The following is a 20,440-nucleotide window of genomic DNA, read 5'->3' on the forward strand; positions in this document are numbered from 1 at the left end:
TTGAAAAATAACCATAAAAATGTTCTACAATATATTATTTCAGTCAGCAAATATTAATTGAGTGCCTAAAATGGGTAAGACATTGTTTTGGGGTAGGGCGGAAGGCATAAAGAGATATTGAAATAAGTCTTGGTTCTTACCCCATATTCATTGATGATTTGAAAAGGCATATAAGTCCTTAATTCATAAGTGGCTCCCAGAATGCAACCAATTTGAATTATAACATCAATACATACTGATAAATGGCCTAGAGCAAAATCTGTGCATAGCAATATACCAAAAGAAAACGTAAACAGAGCATTGAGCATCACAGTGGAAGCAGAATAGAAGACTGTTAGGAAGACAAAATCAGTTCAACAAACTCCAAGAATAAAGACAGAATCTGCTCAAGTAAATAGGATCTCTGAGTACCAGAATGCTGATAAAGAGAAGTGATGGGTTGAGGGAGCCACAGCCATGAAATAATAGTCCTTTCATTATTCTCTGCTTCGGTGTTCACCAAGCAATTTTTTTTTTTTGGTTACTAAGTGAGCTTTCTAAACCTAGGTTTAGAAAATTGAGACTGGTGCCCTGCATAGGAAAACAGTGTTTAAATATCCATATAGGACTCCCACAGGGTACATCAATGAACTGGCACTCTTTCCTATACTGTTCTCCTGTGAGTTTCATTATTAATATGAACCAGCCTCCCAGGTCACACCAATTCTAGGACACAGAAAATTCAAGCGTTCAGATACAAGGACAAGACTTCAAAAAAATATCTTTAGCAAGGTAGGGACATTAAGGTCAGATTTGTCTTAGTGACAAGGACAGCTTTCTTCTGCAGCTCTGTTTCTCCTTTATTTCAACCTGTTTTGAAATTTTAGAGAAATATACCCAGATAACTTTAAGACAGTGTGAGAAACGTGCCATAAAAACATCAGTGATGTAGGCAAAAGGATGGTTCAAAAGGAAGGATTACCCTTTGCAACTGATATAAACCAAGAAGGCTTCAGGGAGGAAAAGTTTAAGGATTTCCACAAAAAGAGGACATTACAGAAACAATGAACAAACTGAAACAAAGACAAAACATAAGATGGAAATGAGGGAAGATCAAGAAAAAAATGAGTCAACAAGAATGGATACACAAGGTTCTGTAGGAGAGGTGTTAGGATGTGTTTAAAGACAGACATCAATGATCAAACAAACCATAAGAAATGTTACTGTACCTGAGCCTGACCAATAATCTCATTGTATGCATCTTCTCTTACTTATATTTGATCTCGGAAAAGTAACTAAAGGAGCTTCATCTCCATTTTTTTATAGAATGTATACCATACCACTGAAAGTAAAGTAGAGGCTAAATGCTTTTCAATTAAGTTTTAATAAAATTGCCACTGTTAGAGGTGAAACTGAGTGGTCCATGACCTATATATCTCTTATAAAGTCTACACTACATGTCACTTGGAGAATAGCTTGGGAATAAAGATATTCAAAGTGTCACCAAATCTAAAACTACTAATGTAACTTTAATTAATTATTTTATTGTTAAAAGTAAGAAAATCAGGAAAAATGGTTAATAATAATTTCTTCCAGGGTGAATGATGTCTTTTTGTAATATGTTTTTCAATAGCAATTGGGAAAAAAAATCTTTCATCCTTTGAAAGGAATTTGAATTATACTTGCAACAAACTCAAAGAACATTCTGTGTCAATTTTAGAATGTCACTTTCAAAGAAACAGGGAAACCTGAGGAGGTTTTGTCCATTGCTATGTCACCAGCATCTAGAACAGTGCCTAACAGTGCCCAGCATGTAACAGATGGTCATTTGTACTTCATATGTGAGTAAATGTTCAATCTTTCTCTCCAATTGTATTTCACACCCAAACACTAACCCAAGAGAACTCCAACTCTTCTAACACATATAAAAATGTAAAAGAACTATTAATTTAGGATAAATTTTGAATGAGAGCATTATTACATTATAAGTAATTTTAAATGGCTACGTATCTTAGATTTTTTTTCCAATTTATTCTACAAGTGGTAAATAAAAAGAAACAATGGGAAGAAAGGGAGGAGGGGAGGGAGGGAGGGAGGATAAACCAACATATGGTTTCAAACAACTCAATAAGGGATTTTTCTACCTTTGGCATTCATTAGCATATTTTTTCATACTTAACTTTGGCAAAATAATCATATTTTATCACTTTTGTCAGCATGATAAAGGGCTAAATAATACCCATTAAAAATATTTAAAAGTCTTATCATTTCAACTGCTCTGAGAATATTTTTACTAAGAATTTATTAAACATGTAGGGGGAAAGGCAGGGCCAAGATGGCAGAATAGGAAGATCTTGAGCTTACCCCCTCACAAGGACACACAAAAACTATAACTACATAGAGAACAAATATCTCTGAGAATGATCTGAAGACTAGCAGATTAGCTCTTCTATAATTAATGATACAAAGAAAAAGGAAAAAAAACACACACACACCAAGATGAGTACAGGGGAAGAGAAGTGATTTAATTAGAACTCACATACCCCAGCAAGTGGAGATATTACCAAAAACTCAGAGGTCCTCCCTAAGGAGTGAGGGGTTCAGTTCCCACCTTGGGCACCCTAACCCTGAGGACTAGCACCAGGTTTGGAAAACCAGTGAGGCTTACATCCAGAAGAGCTGGAGGGCTATAGAAAACTGAGACTCTGCTCTTAAAAGAGTGTGCACACAAACTTACTCTGAGTCCCAGTACAGAGGAAGCAAACTGACAAGTGCCTGACATCATAGCTGGCCTGTCAAGAATACCTCAACAGACCCCCACCCCCAGCCCACACCAAGATCCCACTCTAGTCCCTTCACCAAGGTGGCATTCCCCAGTGCACCCCAGGAGAAGCTCCAGTTCACACTGGGCTCTGGCTCTAGCCCCTCTGGCTCCAGCCCCCTTGCCAAAGTGTTAGCCCTCCACACACCCTGAGAGAAGCCACAGTCCACACCAGTCTCTGGCTCCAACTCCACCCCCCCCTACTGGAGAGCAACCACCAGTGTACCCCAGGAGAAGCCCTGGCCTATGCAAAGGCAGCAGCTCCAGGTATACCCTAGGAAAAGCCCAGGTTCACTTCAGCTCCAGCCCTCCAGCCAAAGCCACAGGACACACACAGTCTGCACAGAGACATTCCTTCACAAGGACATGCCCTCAAGACATGAAGAGATAACTGTTTCTCCTAATTCATAGAAACAAACATAAAAAAAAAATCAAACAAAATGAGAAGACAGAGAAATATGTTGTAAACAAAAGCACAAAATAAAACCCCAGGAAAAAAAAAAAAAAAACTCTAATGATATGGAGATAAATAATTTACCTGATAAAGACTTCAAAGCTTTGATCATAAAAATGCTCACTGAACTTGAGAGAAGAGTGGAGGAACATAGAGGTTAAACAAAGAGGTAGAAAATACAGAAAAGAACCAATCAGAGGTGAAGAAACAATAACTGAAATGAAATCAACTGCAAATTAGGTGATACAGAATAACACATAAGTGACCTGGAAGATGAAATAGCTGAAACCATGCTATCAGAATAGCAAAAAGAAAAAAATAATTTTAATGAGAATAGTTGAAGAGACCTCTAAGACAACATCAAGCATAGTAACGTTTACATTATAGAGGTCCCAGAAGGAAAAGAGAGAGAAAGGGGCAGAAAATGTATTTGATGAAATAATGGCTGAAAAATTCTTTAACCTGCAGGAAGAAACAGATATCCAGGTCCAGGAAGTAAAGAGAGTTCCAAACAAGATGAGCCCAAAGAAATACACACCAACACATATCACAATTAAAACAGCAAAAGTTAAAGAGAATTTTAAAGACAGCAAGACAAAAAACTAAGAGTTGCATATAAGGGAAACCTCCATATGCTGTCACCTGATTTCTCAGTAGAAACTTCGCAGACCAGGAAGGAATGGCATGATATACTTAAAGTGATGAAAGGAAAAAGCCTATATCAAGGATACTCTCTATATGGCAAACCTATTCAGAACTGAAAGACAGATGAGTTTCCCAGAGAAGCAAAAACTAAAAAGAGTCTAACACCACCAAACCAGCCTTCAAGAAATGTTAAAGGAACTTCTTTAAGCCGAAAAGGAAAGGCTATATAAAGAAACAGGAAAACATATGAAAAGAATCTCACTCATAAAGGCAAATATATAGCAAAGGCAGTGAATCAACCACTTAAAAAGCTAGTAGGCAAGTTAAAAGACAAAAGTCATAAAATCAACTACAGCTACACTAAATAGTTAAGAGTACACAAAAAGATATAAAATGCGATGTCAAAAACATAAAATATGAGGAGTGGGAAGTAAAAAAAGTAGAACTTTTAAAATGTCTTTGGACTTAAACAACTATCAGCTTAAAATAAATATATATTCATTTCAATATAGATAAAGCTCATGGTAACCACAAACCAAATCCTACAACAGATACACAATAAACAAAGAGAAAGGAAGCCAAATGTAACACTAACAAAAATCATTAAACCACAATAAAAGAGACCAAAAGAATAACAAAGAACTACAAAAACAACCAGACAAGAAGTAACAAAATGGCAGTAAGTATATACCTATCAATAATGACTACAAATGTAAATAGTCTAAATGCTCCAACCAAAAGACATCTGATAGCTGAATGAATTAAAAAAACAAGATTCATCTACATACTGCCTACAAGACACTCACCTCAGAGCTAAAGACACGTACAGACTGAAAGTAAAAGGATAGAAAAAATATTCCATCAAATGGAAACAAAAAGAAAACTAGGGTAGTAATACTTGATTCAGACAAAATAGACTTTAAAATAAAGACCATAACAAAGGATAAAGAAGGGTATTACATAAAGATAAAGGGGTCAATCCAAGAAGAGGAATAATATTTGTAAATATATTTGCTCCAAACACAGGAACACATAAATATGAAGAGCAAATATTACCAGACATAAAGGGAGAAACTAACAGTAATACAATAATGGTAGGGAACTTTAATACCCCATTTAGATCAACAGATAGATCATCTAAACAGAAAATCAATAAAGAAACACTGATTTTAAATAACACATCAGAGCAGGTGGGCTTAATCGATACCTACAGTGGAACATTCTATCCAAAAACAAAATATAAATTTTCGAGTTCACATGGAATGTTCTCCAGGATAGATCACATGCTAGGCCATAAAACAAATCTCTATAAATTTAAAAAGACTGAAATCATATCAAGCATCTTTTCCAACCATAACACTATGAAACCAGAAATCAATTACAGGAAGGAAACTAGGAAAAAGAAAAAAAATGTGAAGACTAAAAAACACACTACTAAAAAACTAATGGTTCAACACAGAAATCAAAGAAGAAACATCTCACAATTATTAGAATGGCTATTAACAAAAAGACATTGGTAAGGATTTGAAGAAAAAAGAACATTCATACACTATTGGTAGGAATGTAAATTGGTGCAGCCACTATAGAAAACAGTATAGAGATGCCTCAAAAAATTACTGATTTTTTGATCCACCATTTCTGGACATGTATCTGAAGAACACAAAAACATTAATTTGAAAAGATCTATTCATCCTTTGTTCATCACAGCATTATTTACAATAGCCAAGACATGGAAACAACCTAGGTGCCCATCAAGGAATGAATGGATAAAGAAGATGTAACACACACACACACACACACACACACACACACACACACACACAAATGGAATGCTACTGAGCCATAAAAAAAATGAAATCTTGCCATTCGCCAAAACTTGGATAGATCTTAAGGATATTATGCTAAGTGAAATAAAGTCAGACAGAGAAAGACAAAGACCTTATCTTTTCACTCATATATGGAATAAAAAAAGTAAGTAAAAAAATTAATAAACAAACCAAACAAAAAAAACAGAACTGGTAGCTACAGAGAATACAGTAATCGTTACCAGAGGGGAAGGGACGGGTGAGGGTCGGAGGCAAAATGAGTAAAAGGGATCAACTGAATGGTGACAGAAACTAAATTTTTGGTAGTGAGTACACTGTGGTGTATACAGGAATAGAAATATAATGTTATACACATGAAACTTATATAATATTATAAACCAATGTTAACTCAATAAAATATAAATTATTTTAAAAGTCTGAAAAATTAAGTTAAAAAAGTCACAGGGATATAATATACAGCACAGGGAATATATTCAATAACATTATAATAACTTGGTATTGTGAATAATCCTATAAAAACATCAAATCACAATGTTGTACACCTGAAACTAATATTACACTGTAAGTCAACTATACTTCCATTAAAAAAAATTTAGTAAACAAGCATGTAGAGGGCTTTATAAAGAGTATGGCACTATTCCATTATCTTTACAATCTGAATCTTGAACCAAGTATAAAATACATTTTTTTAAATTTATTTTTTTCTATTGAAGTACAGTCAATCATGATGTGTCAATTTCTGGTGCACAGCACAATGTCCCAGCCATGCACACACATGCATATATTTGTTTTCTTATTTTTTTCATTAAAGGTTATTACAAGACATTGAACATAGTTCCCTGTGCTACACAGAAGAAACTTTTTTTAACCTATAAAATACATTTTCTAATGATACAGTCACAAGACTAAAAAGAAACTTACACTGCAGCAACATTAAATATTTACTTTGGATTATATAAAATTAGATGCTTTTAACACCAGTTTTCTACCTTTCATTATAATTTAGGAAATTCTTCAAATGCGGCAATTTATTACAATCAGAATACAACTTCACTAATAACAGATACAGAGGAAAACTAACACATATCTACTTCCAAATGTGTCCTTCATGCTTGATCCAATTTGCATAATTAAAACTGGAATTAAGCCATTTTTTTATGAAGCTCTTTCCTTTGATTTTTAGTATTTTCTGATAATTACACCATCTGTGCTAGATGGAAACGGCAAGCAGGGAACGGTAGCAGCCTCGCTCCACTTTACTCATGGTCACCACATCGTACATGGTTACCACACAAGTCCTCACAGCTCTGCCTCGCGCAGAACAGCCAGAGACTTGAAAACCTTTGTATTTCCAAATACCTTTTCACTGTGCCTTCTGCTAGTTTCACCCCCCAAATAACTGTCCCTTCAGGGAAGAAAGGTCCCGTCTGTCAGTATGAAAGGCTCAACTGTATTGGAAAAAAAAACATTTTCAAGCTTCATAGGTAGCCCCTGCCTTTGAGGCCCAAACGAAGAGAAATGAATCCAAAGACATTTCTCTCTGTAACTGAGGCAGTCACCTACATAACTTTATACGACTTATACCCAACTGGAGTTCATAAACACCACAGTCTTTATATTAAAAGTTCATTAAGAAGTTCCTCTGAATACAACTTAAAGATAGCAAAGTCACCTCCACTTGTGCTGCCAAATGGACTTTCTCCTTGTCTTTTCGCTCCATGCACCGCTTCACTTCCTCAAACTCAGACGCCATCGCACTGAAGTTCAGCTGCACTCTCAAATCTGACATCTGCTTCTCCAGATCCTCTTTTTCCCGCTCAACCCCTTAAAAGAGAAAACATAAAGCTTTATGGTTGTTCTTTACTCACAGGAGAACGTACTTTCAAATGATATGTTTTAATGTTCCACCTAATACAATCCACGTACTGTCAGCATCACTCAACAGACTGCACAGTTTGCCATTCTGCTATTTCGAGTTTCACAGTTTTCTAAAATATATACATTGCTGTGCCATCCATTATTACCCCATTTTGATTCTAAACTTAAAATGTTATCTGATTTCTAGCACAATTTATTTTAGGAAAATTCTATACATTTTTTTCTATCATTTTCCTTACATCCCTACATTATCACCAAGCTCTAAAACAAATATACTGAGAGAATTTTTCACCTAAGCTTTTCCACCTAACTGAAGTTACTGAAGTTCACACAACAAAATGCTTTTCTTGCAACTTAAACAAATGATGCTGCTAAATTCTTTGACTGGTTACGTTCACTAACTTAATAATTCTGGAGACTACTACCTACAATTTTATCAGTGAACAGTATTAACTTACTTAGTATTTATTTTTAACTCAACATGAAATACTCGGTATATGATGAACAGGGCACCGTAACACAATCTTTTTCAAAAGTAAATAACACAAAAACCCTTTTCTCAATGAGCTTGCACTCCAATAATGGAGAGAAGATACATAAATAAAGTACTTCCATGAATTTCAGATGTCAAAAATTGGAACATATACTATCAATTTAAAACTATTGTTTCTCTAGTAGCTTCCTTTCCAGAAAAGGAAAGAAGGAAGGAAACACTAGTAAGTCCAATTTACAGATCATTATAAGATATGTCCCAACTTTAGAAATATTAAATGTTCAAAACTGTACATTCTGGATGGAAGCTACACAGGTATTCTAATAGCATGATAACAATACGGAGAGATACTAAGCAGATACTTCCATCTGTATAATTTCTGTATAATGAATGGTTATTACACAAAAATAGTCCAAAAGGTAGAATGATAAACTATCTTAATGAGAAACTGAGGTAGGAAGAAATGGGAACTAAGTTAGTTTTAAAAAGTTGATACAAAATTTTATCAAGCAAAGGAGATGAAGTCAAGGAGACATTTCATGGAAAGGAAACAGCACAAAGTACTGAGGAGCAATACTGGATTTTGTATTCAGGTGTAGTTCTATGTAGCTAACGTGTATGAAGGAAGGAAGCAGGAGAGTCAGCAGGGAATTTCTGCATTGCCAGGGAACTTAAAAATTATTCCACAGACCAGGATGTAACAAACATTTTCTGTAAAGGGTCAGATAGAAAATATTTCAACTATATGATCTCTGTCACAACTACTCATCTCTGCTATTGTACTGCAAAACTGACGTGGACAGTGAATAAATGAATGGGAGTCATTGTATCCCAATAAAACGTCTTTACAAAACCAGGAGGCAGTCTGGACTTGGCCCATGGGCCATACTTTGCCTATCCATGATAGGTCTTCAACCTGAAAATATGCATATTTTATGTGTAATTGTATTTATTAATTTGATAGGTATACATATTCATTAATATTATATATTTTTATTTTATAAATGTATATGTGTACATGTGTGTACATATAATCTATATAGCTCCATAGTATATATCTATCTATAGAAATGTTTCATGATACAGATAACACTACTGTACACATATGTATATATAAATTAACATTTGTATAAATATATATTATATACAATGTGAAGATAATGCATATGAATACGTGTATAAACACATATACATGTATGTCTGTTTATGAAACACATATTTGCCATGGAGACATAATATATTTATAAGTATTTATAAATATTAAACATAAAATATAAATAGTGTTATAAACACTTTCCTCCCACACCCAGAGGACTATCTCATATGCTCCATTTTAAAGAACTCTTGCTACAGTGATGGATCAGAACAGGACAGCAGTTAAGAGTTCAAGTTTGGGGAGAAAAAAGATTTGGTCTGGTACTTCCCAATGTGATCTTAAGTAATGATCTCAATCTTTTTGTTCTTCAGTCTTTTTTTAAATCATTAAAATGGAAATAAGAATAGCACCCTCCTCATAGAATAGTTTTAAGAACTAAAGAAGACAGTGTAAACTGAACAGTAGAATGCCCTGCACGTAGTAAGAACTTAATAAATTACGAGAGTTTTTAATCAAGAGAGTAACATATTGGGTTTGTGTCTTAGATGGCTCCCTTTGATGGCAGTATAGAAGACAGACTACAGACAAACTAGAATACGACAAGTTAAGAGGGTAATACAAACGAGACGAAGCATGCCTAAACTGGGCTAATGGGAATAAGAAAGAAGCAACTTCAAGAGATATCAAGATGTACAAATAGAATAGAGAGTAATAACATGGAGGGGAGAAGAAGTAAGTTTGGATGTTCTTTGTATTTTAGGCGTATTCAGATAAAGAGTGATGTGGTCAACTGAGATAAGAAATTAAAACAGGTTTTCAGGAAAGGATGAAATCAGTTGTAAATCGGTCGACTGAGCATTCCAGAACAGCATATAGAGATGTCCAACGAGCAACTCCATCTGGAAGGGTGAAGGTTAGGAGAGTGAGTGGAGCTGGGTTTCGGGATCATCATTTTAAGTGATAGCCAAGGCATGAAACTTACATGAACTTAACGGGCATGCAAATATATTAGAATATGTATGTCAAAATTTGCCTCCAGTGGCAATTTTCTGGCAATGCGGAAATTCTAACTTAAGCAACACATTGAGTTATGTGTGAGGTAATTTGTAACATAAAATATGTACAAGAGTTTCTACAATAATTTAGGCATCTGAGTAAGAAGTCTCAATATTGAAATGATTTACAGAACAATCTGAAATAGTTTGTTAGAATCATTATAAAATCTCAATTATCACCATTTCTATTAAACACAAACATTTAAAAAGAAATAAACCCAGGAGTCATTAAATTTCACGTTAATCAACTGAAAAGGCATTCTAATAGTTCTCAAACAAAAAGTCTTTCTAATTCATACAAGAAAAAGTCATTCATATGGTTCATGACCACTTCTGCAATGTGATTTATTTTTGTCATCAATCTCCAGGTAACAAAAAAGATAGAATCTTAATTTTAATTGTTTGTACATACTGAAAATTAGATAAGAGAAAGTGAAAAACAGGGGCATTTCCAATTTAAGTACAAGTACAAGTACACACACACACACATATGTACATTTAGGCGCAGAAACAGGAAGCTAAAAAAAACCACTAAGGCTTTGCTGGCTCTTCCTAAGAGAAAGCCTCATGAAATAAGCAGGTCTGACAACTGAAATGGGCTTAAAAATCAAGCAAAGAAGATATTAAAATTGGATGTTAATATCAACAACAAGTGAAACTGGAAATTAAAGACACAAATACCATTTACATTACCATCAAAAAGAATGAAACACTTACGAATAAACCTAACAATATCTGCATACTGAAAACTACAAAACTGATGAAAGAAATCAAAGATAAAATAAATGGAGAGATATTCTATGTTCATGGACAGGAAGACTCAACACTGTCAAAATGTCAGTTCTTCTCAACATTGTCAGTAGATTCAACATAATCCCAATCAAAATTCCAGCACGTTATTTTGTGTATACTGACAACCTAATTCTAAAGTTACTTGGAATGGCAAAGAATCCAGAACAGCCAACGCAATACTGAAGGAGAAGAAAAAAGTTGGGAGACTGACACAATCCAACAAAACAGTGTGAGACTGGCCAAAACATATATATAGACAAATAGATCAATGCGACAGAATAGAGTCCAGAAGTAGGCCCACATAAAAATAGTCAACCTATCTTGGACAAAGGAGCAAAGGCAATACAATGAAGAAAAGATAGTTTTATCAACAGTGTTGGGACAACTGGACACTGATATGCAAAAAAATGAATCTAGAAACAGATCTTGTAACTGTCACAAAAATTAATTCAAAATGGACTATAGATCTAAATGTAAAATGAAAAATTATAAAACTCCTACAACATGAGAAGAAAATAGTCTGAGGTTTGACAATGACTTTTTAGATATAACACCAAAGTCACAATACATGAAGGAAAGAATTGATAAGATGGATTTTGTTAAAATTAAAAACTTCAGCTCTGCAAAAGACATTGTCAAGAGAATGAAAACACAAGCCACAGACAGTGAGAAATTATTTGCAAGGACATATCTGGTAAAGGACTGATAGCCAAAAGATACAAAGGACTCTTAAAACTCAACAAGAAAAAAATAATCATAATAAAAAATGGGCCAAAGACCTTAATGAATATCTCACCAAAATAAGATATATAGATAGCAAATAACCATATGAATAGATCCTACACATCATATGTTATCAGGGAAAGGCAAATGAAAGCAGTAAGATACCACTACAAACCTATCTGAATGGCCAAAATCCAGAACACTGACAACAGCAAATGCTGACAAGGATGTAGAGCAGGAACTCTTATTCATTGATGGTGGAGTGAAAAATGATACAGCCATTTTGGAAGACAGTTTGGAAGATTCTCACAAAACTAAACATACTCCTACTGTATGATCCAGCAATCACAGTCTTTGTATCTACTCAAAAGAGATGAAAACTTATGTCCACACAAAAATCTGCACACCAATGTTTAGCTTATAGAAGCTTTATTCATAATTGCCAAAACTTGAAATCAACCAAGACTGGCTTCAGTGGGCGAATGGATAAATAACTGTGGTACATCTAAACAATGAAATATTTTGCAGAGCTTTAAAAAAAAAAAAAAAAAAGCTACCAAGCCATGAAAAGACATGGAAGAATCTTAAAGGCATACTGCTAAGTGAAAGAAGCCAATATATTAAGATACTGGAAAAGGCAAAACTAGAGAAATATAAAAAGATCAGTGTTTGCCAGAGTTTGGGCGGAGAGAGGGATGAATAGTGAAGCACAGAGAATTTTTAGGGCAGTGAAAATACTCTATGATACTATAATGATGGATACATGTCATTATGTATTTGTGCAATCCTATAGAACACACAACACCAAGAGTAAATCCTAATGTAGAATATGAACTTTGGATGATAATGATGTGTTAATGTAGGTTCATCAGTTGTAACAAATATTCCACTCTGGTGAGAATGCTGACAGAGGGGGAAGCTGTGCATGTGTGGAAGCTGGGGATATATGGGCAATCTCTGTACCTTCTGCTCAATACCGTTGTAAACATGAAATTTAAAAATTAAGTATTTTCAAAAAATTGGATGCTAAATTATGATTAACTTAGAAAACCTTGTAGTAGATCAAGAAATAGATAGGATGAAAAGAACATAGCATAAGGAATGCAATTCTGAAAATAGCAATTATTTAAGAAAGATCAAAAGAGCCCCACATATTTACAAATCAGAATTATACCTCTCCTAAACCTCCAGTCATCTCCTTGTTCATCCTGATGGTTTGACTGTTGCTTGGAAATCTGAGATACTTGTTGTAAACCCTTTTGATCGCTTTCTGCTTTCATAAGTTGTGTTCGGAGTTCTTCTACCTAAATACATATGGTCAAAAATGAAACTTCGGTCAGTTTTAAAAGCTGAAAAAGAAACTGAACTTAAAAACTACTACAAGTTATTTTCCTAGGGGAAAAAATTTACTTCTAATGGGCTATTGTGAACACAAGTTGAAGCCAGGTTAACCTTCTTGTTATGCCAAGCACAGTGGAACAGTCTCTTGCTCCATTTCTTTATTCCTCCCATTCGTTCCACAAACAATGAATGTGTTCTCCTCCTTCTCTGTGTCTACTGTGACAAAGAATTTGACCACATTTATTTAAAAGTCCCTTATTTTGACCTCCGTCCACTCTACTATTATTAACCCAAACCACCTTCAATTAAATACTGTATGTTTTAAATTCTTCCCTTATTTTCTTTCATGTAAAAATAGTCTATTGATTGGTAAACTGAAGTGAAATGATCACAATTTAGCATATTTTGATATCAAAGTACTGCTCAAAATAAATGCAATAAATGCTATTGAATAAACCATAAACTCCTTGAGGTCAGGTACTATTTTATTTATCTATTTCTGGAGACTAGCAAATTGCCTACCACATAGCAGGCATGCCCCCAATGACGATGAAACAAATTGGCAGGGGCAGAAAGACTCAGCTTAACTCACAATGATAACCAGAATGTAGACATCTCTTATTTCAAAAGATAAGGTTAGAAATTATAAGGCAGAGTTCTCCAAAAAAAAAAAAAAAATCAGAAGGAATTGAATACAAATATAAACTTCTAAAAAGAAAGTCTAAAATTTGCCAACATTAATTCCATTGGATCACTGACTACAGAATAAAGCCACGTAAAACAGGTGCTATGGTGTATTTTCAGTGCTAACTGTCAAAACATAATACTCCTGAACATTCATGATGCCTGACATCTTGTCTACCTAGCATATTACGTAGTGATTTATGTAACCCATACCTCAAAACACAGTTAGATACAATTGCAATTTATATTAAACGTAGGCAGAAAGGCAGTTAGAAACCCACATGCCCTTATCTAAAGTGTGTAAGATGGCTATTTCAAGATATTGAACTTTAAATATCAGAAGCACCAAACTCCCATTATGGGCTAATGGGCTGCAAAATGTTATGCTTTAAAATTAAGCCTTATCACTGGTTAAAAGGAGGCAGGTAGCATCTACAAAACGTAACTATAGGACAATGATGCATTCAAAGTAACCTGAACATGCAGGAGTCTGTTTTATGTATTTCACTTCCGCCTTCACTCTCCAAATACCTCCTTGAATAAAATTAAGCTCCTGGGAAAATTTCATCTTACACATCCAGTCTCACTTTTATACTGGTTATGCTGAGAGAGAATTCCTAAGTTAAAGCAGCAATCAGCAAGATACACTGTTACAGTGGGAACGTGGGCTAGTGTTCTGTGTTAGCTTTCTCTGAAACTTCCTGAAAGGATTTCATCTTTTGCTTATGTGTGCTAATATACATTCCCTAGGAAAACATTTTTCTAGACCTAGGGTTTTTTCCTCCCTTTCACAAAGACATTTAACAGGGAAGGAGATTCAATTCTGATTTAATTTAAAAGCAGATTATCATAGTTTGCATGGACTTACCTGATGCAAAAGTGTTTCTCTGCTGCCTTCTGACTGATTCAATAACCTTCGAGATAGCTCCAATTCTTGTTCAAGCTAGAATTTCAACCAAGGATCAAGAAAAATGTCCAATGGGACAGAAGATAACTAAATTATTAAAGACATAGTTTAAGAGGAGAAAAGTGGGAAATTTTTCAGATTTTTACAGCTAGTATAAAAGGATAAATTATCTTACTATAAACATCTATCAATGCTTCAATTAAAATAATGGTAATTGAATAACAAAAAGTGAACCAGACCAGACCTCAGGAGGTCTGGGTTCTAGTCAGTTCCATCTCAGTTATGACCCTGTTTAAATCTCTTTTCCTTAGGTCTCCTTTCTGTTACTTCTAAAATAAGGATTTTATATTAGACAACCTCTGATATCCCTTCAGTTCTAAATCATTTTAATGTAAATTCTAAAGCAATTTTTTCTTTAAACTGCTACAGGTAGTATCATATGAACTCAATTTCAAGGACACAATGACTCAAAGTGTATTTCATCCAGTTGGTGATTTTTGTACATTCTTAATAGTCTTATATTCCCAATAGTTCCAATATTTATAACATTTCTAAAATTTATAAATATCTAAATTCAGAATAAGACTTAAAACTTCCCTATTAATACTGCCATTAGATAAATATTCAGAGAAAATGTGCTGTTATGGTAACTAAAACCAAAGTCTGAATGTGCCTAGCTTACTTCAAGTTGATAAATAGGATATGAAGCAGAGCAGAACATGCTACCCCAAAATATGCCTCTTTGGCATAAGTATTATTCTGAGCTGAAAGCAATCAAAACCCAGCAGACTCAGGAAAAGCTTTTTACCTTCCCCTTAACTGCATAAAAAAATTTAGAAAGGGGGTCTGGGTCTGTACCAGGAAGAGGGCCATTACCAAAGATAACTTTCTATGTGTGAAAGACTTATCTGCATGACAGGGTAAATATTTGTTTACCAAACATATGCTCTTCTCATCTTCCTGTGAACTGTCTTCTCCCCCTTTGAAGCCACAGGCCCTTCTTTCCACGGCTCAGGATGGTAGATAAGCCTCAACTGCCTGGCTGTCTCTGAGTCTCAAATTTCTACCGGGCTCCCATACATACAAAATTAAATTTGTTTTTCTTCTGTTAATCTGTCTTATATGAATTTAATTACTAGATCATTCAAAGAACCTAGAAGGGTAGAGGGAAAATTATTTTTGTTCCCCTACAGATGGGACACTTGTTTGTTAAAAATCCAGAGCTTACATATACTGGAAATGTTTGCATTTTCTAAGACTAAGGTTGTTTTGTGAAATCAAATTTGTAATAAGATATCACTCATGAGATACTTATACTCAGGAGACAAAATTGCATAGACATACACACACAGACACTCAACACACAAATGAGTGAACATAAAGCTGTTGAAATGTACACAAGTTCCGTGCACTAGAAACATGTCAATTTCCAGATTTTGATATTGGATGGCAATTATACATAATGTTATCATTGAGAAAAATTAGGTGAATGGCACATGGTACATTTTGCTTTGTAATACCTTATGAATCTATTTGAACTGCGCAGGTTCCCTTATACATGAACTTTTTTCGATAGTAAATACTGCAGTACTACAGGACCTACAGCTGGTTGAATTCCTGGATACGGAACTGTGGCTACAGAGAAACTGCAAATACAGAGGGCTGACTGTATGTCACACATGAGTTTCTGACTGCACAGAACAAGCCCTTATCATTCAAAGGTCAACTGTAAAATATATGTGAAATCAGAGAATCCACACAAAATATTATCCAACCTGTTCTCTGGTTTCTGTAGAGAAATAAGGAGGGAAGAAATCACTCCAAAGTCAAAATGGTTTCAAAATCTACCAAGTCCCATATTGGGCATGATCCCTAGGTAGCATTAGCAGTCTCAACTTCCAAAGGGCAAATGTGATGACCTGACATACCTTGCTCACCATGAAGGCAGTGTGTATGTACATTTAACTTTACGTAAGTTGGTGAAATAAAATTTAAAAGTTAATGGTACATAGAAAAGGCAATATGGAGTAAAGAGCATTATATCAGAAGCAAATTTTTCACCTTATCATTCCTATCTTGGGCTCATCCTTAAATCTACTCGTTTGCAAACAGGGGAGAGTTGTTTGGCCTCTGAATTGCTCTCTAGCTCCAAAGTGCGAGGCTCTATAGGTTCACGGACATGAATATTTGTCAAAGGTCCTTAGTGTTTAATAAGAATAGAGGATTTTTCCAAACTAAGCTGCTACCTATGCTTATCTTCTATAATGAGAACAAATATATGCAAAATACCCTGCCTTCAAACAACAGGTCTTTCCGAACCCTAAAACAAAGTCAAGCTCTTTAAATGTTCTCCAGAAAGGAATGGTCAAGTTTAGTTTGCCTCTAGAAAAGGAGAGGGGACAGAAGACAAGGTAGCAAACGACCTATGTATGTTTCTGAGAACAAGTAGCAGAGAGTGTCACAGCCCTCAAGCCAAGTGACTCAACATCAAAACAAAGGCTCCACTGTGTTCTAGCAAATGATCTTAGGGACATTTTTCAAGGCATTCAATAAATATTACTGGCCCCAGACAGCATTACTCTTTGAAAGATAATTTTCAAAATCTTACTTTATTCTTCTCAGTTTCAGTTTGTCTTAGCTTATTTTTCATTTCTCCCTCATTCCCGCCTGCTTTAGCTTCTTGCTTCTTCAATGCCTAGAAGGAAAGAGGTGGGAAAATAAGTTTTATTCCAAAATACATATAAAACTGAAAGACATTAATAGGATCTATTAAGAAAGGGCTGAGGAAGATGATTATGAGTTGTACAAAACATACAACAGAATTACAACATGCTTATTTACTGAAGCCCTGAGATCATCTCATTGATGATCAAATATAAACAGCTTTCTGATTTTCCTAATTAATTTCCCTTAGTTTGACTTTTTTCCATCTTTGGGAATTTTGAAACACATTTAGAGAGCTTAGACAGCTAAGTTTTCTTGGAAACAAAAATTTTACTGCCTGCTGAAATAATAGTATTTAAAGGTTACATTATCTACTCAACTATTTAGACATAATACCAAAAACTAGTTCATCAGCTTTTCAAATCCTAAAAAAAAATCTCATCAAGGTAGAAAGATGCTTGTTGTATCATTATTACATACATGACATTTTATCACAACATATAATTGGCTCTTCAAACCATATTTCACATAGAGCAAAGGAAACATTCTTTTCCACATTTTTCTCTTTCATAAAGTGGAAAAGAGAACTTTAATATAAATTTCAAAAGTTAACCACAAAAGTGTTTGTTTTGGTTTGTTTCTATGTTAAAACAAAATTAAACTTCAGGAAAAAAATTGTACTTGGAGCAATCTTTCATAACATCTAAAAGGCATTCCATTTGTTTAAAAAATTTTTTGACAATTTTAGCATTTAGACTTAAAAAGATGTATGTGTAGAGGCCATCCAAACAGAAAAGCCAAATTTCCAGAAGTTTTATGATGCTAAGAAAAACTATTGTTAGGCAAACAGCAAAGCATGTTAAAATTGTTTTGATGCAAGTATAATCAATCATATCCCAATTGCATTAACTCATATATTCAGCAAATATCTCCAAAGTGTATTTACCATGTGCCAGGCACTGTGCTATGGGATACTAATATAAGTATACATAAAATAACCATGCCCCTCATCCATGAGATTACAGCTCCCTCTGTCTGGTTCCTACTCTACTAATAAAACAACTGAGTAAAAAGGCAGAGACATCATCAAAATAAAAGTTTTGTTTTGAGTATAATATAAAAGCACTGTTACAGTATTTTCTATAAAACATTGTCCAGGGATTCTTCTTCTTATATATATTAAATACATTACATATATTGAATATACACATTTAATCTTTATGTTAATTCCATGAGTTATTAAGCTAATTTTATTAAGAGAGAAGTTGGGGTACAAGGAGTTGAGTAACTTGCCCAAAGTCATTCCCCTCGTTCATGACAGAGACAGGACATAGACTCAGGCTGACTGCTTCTTAACCACTGAATGGCACTGCCTCTCTATGTTGAAATAATAATATCAATATTATAGGCTGGATATGAAGACTAAATAATTTGATACTTGTAAAGCATTAAAATGTACAATAAAAGACAACCATTATGATTACTAAATTGCTAACAATTGACAGAGTATGACAAATCATAATGCTGTTCAGGTAACTGCCAAATAATTTTGATGTCTGATATATGTTCTTCATTGCAGGGTAAGTGGAATTTGTAATAATATTATGTATGTATCATCTATTCAATTTTGGCAGATGGAATGTGTTTATAAATTTTTCCTGAACAAAGTTATCCTAGAAACTTGAAAATTACTGTTGGCATCCTTTTCTTTCCATGCTGCTTCAGTCTAACCCACCTAATGTAATAGGGGCGAGGGGAGAGGGGACTGAGGAGGGAGGGAGAAATACAAAGAAAAAAGATACGAATTGTTGCTGTATTTTTAATCAATTCATTTTATAATATTTGAACTATCTTATTCTTCAACATCATCATTCTAATCTAGTGCCCCTCATCTTTTTTTTTAATGAGTTAAACTTAATTGGTTATCCTTTCAGTGTTCTCTTATTGAACTAAAAAACTACCCTGGGTTTTTCTACAGAGGGGAGATTATGAGGAAGACTTCCTTAGGCAGTTGATAAGGTTCATCAAACTATAAATAGTCAACGTCCTCTTCTGGATTCAAACTCCAAACAGAAGTCACTCCCAATGAGTATGCAGTGAACGCTCACCCAACCCAGGTGATGTCACTTGAGGCCAAAAACAACTTCAAGCAAGACGGGCTTGTCCCAAATATAAGAGCCATTCACTTCCAAAGCTGAATTCAAAACCTAACCTGGAAGACTCTGCAACTGTCAACCAGTAGTTGCTAAGATCCTTCCAATGTGATTTTGTGCATTTCTTCACGTCCAGATTGTTTCCTCCTCTGTCCTCTGCTTACTGAGTATAAGAGAAACAGAAGGAGTCACCTGCTAAGCTTTTAAAGCTTGACTTAACTTCATGCTGCATCTCAAAGAGTTTAACTTACTTAAGAATGTAAACTCCACAAAATATCCAGTGAAGAAAATTTTCCATTTTACTAACTGGAATTAATCCACTTCTGTCTCTTTTTCATGAGTTCCAAAACTTACATTTTAAAAATCCTATTACATTTTACATCAAAAAAAAAAAAAAACCCAACCAAGAAAGATATATTAACATTTCCCAAGTGTTTACATACTTAACTTTGATTAAATGCATTAAAAATGTTTAACTCATTTATATGCTTATTTTTACTTAGACATCCAAAATAATCCTTGTACATCCAGAGGTTTTTATTTCCAAAGAGTAATACAAAAGCTTTGGTGTCTCTATGGTGTAAGCTTCAGAAAGCCAGGGACCTTATCTGTCATGATCACATTTTATTTCTAACACAGTACTTGGCACTTTTTAGGCGGTAAACATAAGGTATTGAATAGATTAATAAATATCCCATTATAATCTCTGAATAACAACTTCATTCTGCAAACGGCCAACTCTGTTCATCACAAACATGAAAGTTTTCCAGATTTCCTCCATCCTTCTTAACCACCATATTTTCTCAAGCACCAGGTTGTCTTTCTCTCTGGGAAAACAATTATCATGCTGTAGTGACATTGGAAAATAAATATTTATTTGGGCATTTAAGTCAAAGAGTTAATAACTCTTTCCTGTTTTCACAAGTCAT

The 20,440-nt window shown here is 34.4% G+C and overlaps 1 protein-coding gene across 3 annotated transcripts in view; it reads right to left on the reverse strand.

Moving 5' to 3' along the window:
* The window catches only part of CEP128 (centrosomal protein 128), a 357,240-nt gene that overhangs the window by 260,168 nt on the left and 76,632 nt on the right, over window positions 1–20,440 (reverse strand). For all 3 annotated transcript variants that reach the window (XM_064486166.1, XM_064486164.1, XM_031454133.2), the window contains 4 exons: window positions 17,303–17,389; window positions 14,656–14,730; window positions 12,937–13,066; window positions 7,398–7,549 (listed from right to left, as the gene is read on the reverse strand). In XM_064486166.1, coding sequence (XP_064342236.1) covers window positions 7,398–7,549; window positions 12,937–13,066; window positions 14,656–14,730; window positions 17,303–17,389 — 444 coding nt within the window. The remainder of the gene's footprint in view (window positions 1–7,397; window positions 7,550–12,936; window positions 13,067–14,655; window positions 14,731–17,302; window positions 17,390–20,440) is intronic.

This window comes from Camelus dromedarius, chromosome 5, assembly GCF_036321535.1.
Source record: "Camelus dromedarius isolate mCamDro1 chromosome 5, mCamDro1.pat, whole genome shotgun sequence".
Taxonomy (NCBI): Eukaryota; Metazoa; Chordata; class Mammalia; order Artiodactyla; family Camelidae; genus Camelus; species Camelus dromedarius.